The 3,483-nt window shown below is 42.1% G+C and overlaps 1 protein-coding gene across 1 annotated transcript; it reads left to right on the forward strand.

The window, feature by feature from the left end:
- The first annotated feature begins 3,114 nt into the window (after positions 1-3,114).
- LOC137714374 (uncharacterized mitochondrial protein AtMg00240-like) lies at positions 3,115-3,483 on the forward strand. The gene has a single exon (XM_068453607.1). It carries the CDS (start codon positions 3,115-3,117, stop codon positions 3,481-3,483), a length of 369 nt encoding a protein of 122 aa, XP_068309708.1.

The raw sequence follows: 3,483 nt of genomic DNA on the forward strand, positions 1-3,483 counted from the left end.
GTCTAACTTTGCACATGTGGATCATTCGGAAGATGCAACTATATCAATGGAGATATCGGATTTTCAGGAAGTGTCAATGCTTATGGATGAATAAGTTAGACATGTTTTTAGGGTGTTTACCCCTAGTGGCCAAACCTACTAGGAGTGGCCGGCCCTACCCCCTATTCGCTAGGTTTATGGTTTAATTTTGAACAATTTTCCTAAGTATTTTGAATAATTTGTTTAGTTTTGGTTTGATTTGAATTATGGATTGTTATTTGAATGGATATTATTCTCTCGAATTACTTAATTGAATGAATGGACTTATATCTATGCATGTGACCAATTCAATCAATATATTTCTAGGTATGTCTAGTGAGGAAGTTAGTTGTCTGGCAGATAGTGCAACCATGCACACCATCTTGCGTGAAAAACACTATTTTACTAACTGCATACCTAAGAAAGCTTATTTGACAACTCTCTCAGGCTCATCCAACCTGATTGAAGGATATGGAAAGGCACGTATCATGTTGTCCAATGGTACAATTCTGACCGTTAATGAGGCACTTTACTCTCCATGTTCCAGAAGAACGTTGCTCAGTTTTAGAGATATTCGAGATAATCAATATGATTTTGAAACCACTGAAGATCATGGTTCTGAATTTCTTTGTATCACTTCGTATGTATATGGCCAAAAGCATATTCACAAGAAGTTGGAACACTTGCTGAGTGGGTTATACATCACAACCATTCGCAACATAGAAGCCCACATTGTGGCTGGCTCTATGCCTGAGTTCTAGGACATTTTGTTGCTTTGGCATGACCGTTTGGGATATCCTAGACGTGGCATGATGCGCCGTATCCTTAAATCTTCACACAGGCATAAGTTACATCCTTATGTTGGACTCTCGCCATGCAAAGCGTGTTCTTTAAGGAAATTGAATACTCAACCCTCATATACAAAGATTATTCACGACCCCCCTAAATTTCTTTAGAGGATTCAAGGGGACATTTGTGGACCTATCCAACCAATATGCGGACCATTTAGATACTTTATGGTGTTGGTTGATGCATCGACACGATGATCACATGTTTGCTTGTTGTCCACATGCAACTCTGCGTTCGCTAAACTCTTAGCTCAAATCATTAAGCTAAGAGCTCACCACCCTGATTATACGATCAAGTTGATTCGACTGGATAATGCTGGAGAATTTACATCACAGACTTCTGACGATTATTGTATGCCAGTAGGGATTGATGTGGAACATCCTATGCCCCATGTTCACACCCAAAACGGCCTGGCAGAAGCCTTCATAAAGCTCGGACTTTAGTTATGAGAACCAAATTGCCCGTATCTGCCTGGGGCTATGCAATATTGTACGCAGCTATGTTGGTCTGCCTGAGGCCCACCGCTACCCAACCACATTCACCGTTACAGTTGGTCATTGGATACGAGCCTGGCAGCTCGCATTTACGGGTGTTTTAGTTGTGCCATTTATGTGCCAATAACGTAGACGCTACGTACCAAAATGGGTCCTCAGAGAAAAATGGGAATCTATGTCGGTTATGATTTGCCATCAATTGTTCGATACTTAGAACCCTTGATAGGAGATCTCTTTACTGCACGTTTTGCAGATTGTCATTTTGATGAGACAATCTTCCGGTCATTAGCGGGAGATAAGCATGTTAACGTTCTCGTAGAACACCGCGAATTATCGTAGTATGCTCCCACTATGTCTCATTTAGATCCCCGTACTGCCCAATCTGAAACTAAGGTACGACGAATTATAGATCTTCAGAGCATTGCTCAAAGCATGGGGGATGCTTTTAATGATCTAGCAAAGGTGACAATATCATATATACCCGTTGCAAACACACCTGCAAGGATAGATGTACCCTGCGTAAGTTAACAACTTGCCTGGGAAGGCCAGACCATCCCCGAAGGTGGGGAGGCCACACCCTCCACGTGGCAAAGTACATTAGCGGCTAGCCAATCACCTGCTCTAACCTTGAAGCGTGGCAAACCCCTTGGTTCAAAGGATTCACAACCTCGGAAGACGAAAATGGCATTAACTAGTAACCTTAGTTTGAATCTGACCATCGCTCACTCATCCGTTCCAACGCATGAGGTTATTCTAAATTACGATGATGCTTTAAATGAAACATGTCGGTCTCCCGAGAATCGTGAGATTTCGGTCCACTACACAGTATTAGATGAGGTTTAGAATAGAAATGAGATGATCGTCGACGATGCATTCTCGTACTCAGTAGCTACTGACATCATGCTTAGCGGTGATATTGAACTATGTGCCGTCGATGAATGCCGACGTAGAACCGATTGGTCAAACTGGAAACAAGCAATCCAGGTCGAACTCGATTCGCTCGTGAAACGTAAGGTATTTGGATCTATCGTTCCTACACCACCACGCGTGAAGCCTGTTGGCTACAAGTGGATTTTCGTGAGGAAGCGTAATGAGAAGAATGAAATAGTGCGATATAAAGCACGCCTCGTAGCGCAAGGCTTCTCTCAGCGCATTGGGATTGATTACGAGGAGACGTATTGCCCCATAATGGACGTTATAACATTCCACTACCTAATTAATTTGGTAGTTTCCGAAAAATTGAACATGCAGTTTATGGACGTGGTAACCACGTATCTCTATAGGGATCTAGATACGAAAATATACATGAAAGTTCCAGAAGAACTTCCATTGACTGGCTCAAATAGTTCTAGACCATGGAACATTCTCTTAATTAGGTTGAAGAGGTTACTCTACGGATTGAAACGATCCAAGCGGATGTGGTATTAACTGTCTGATTGAATATTTGACAAGTCAGGGTTATGTGAACAACGAACTATGCCCATGCGTGTTCATAAAGAAGTCACATTTCGGATTTGCAATCATTGTAGTTTATGTCAATGACATAAATCTCATTGGGACTCCTGTAGAGCTTAAGGAAATTGCTACACACTTGAAACCAAAATTTGAGTTGAATGATCTTGGGAAAACTTGATATTGCCTCGGCCTGGAGATCGAGCATTGTTTGGATGAAATCCTAGTACATCAATTAAACTACACCCAAAAGGTGTTGCGTCGTTTTAATGAGGATAAAGTGAACCCTTTGAGTACACCCATGATCGTTCGAACTCTAGATGCTCAACGAGATCCCTTCCGTCCAAAGGAGGATGAGGAAGAGATTTTGGAACCCGAATTTCATTACCTAAGTGCATTTGGGACTTTATTGTACTTGGCTCAGTGCACTAGACCTAACATCTCATTTGCTGTGAATCTATTGGGTAGATACAACAATGCGCCCAAATGCAGGCAATGGAATGGTGTTATAGGCATTTTCCGCTACCTCAAAGGTACAACGGATTTGGGCTTGTTTTATACCCACGAATCTCCAAATGTTGCCACCCTCTATGGTTCTCGGATTGATTTTTGCCTTGTTGGTTACACGGATGCTGGACATCTGTCTGACCCACATAGAGCACGTTCTTAA

Source organism: Pyrus communis, chromosome 14 (assembly GCF_963583255.1).
Source record: "Pyrus communis chromosome 14, drPyrComm1.1, whole genome shotgun sequence".
Classification (NCBI taxonomy): Eukaryota; Viridiplantae; Streptophyta; class Magnoliopsida; order Rosales; family Rosaceae; genus Pyrus; species Pyrus communis.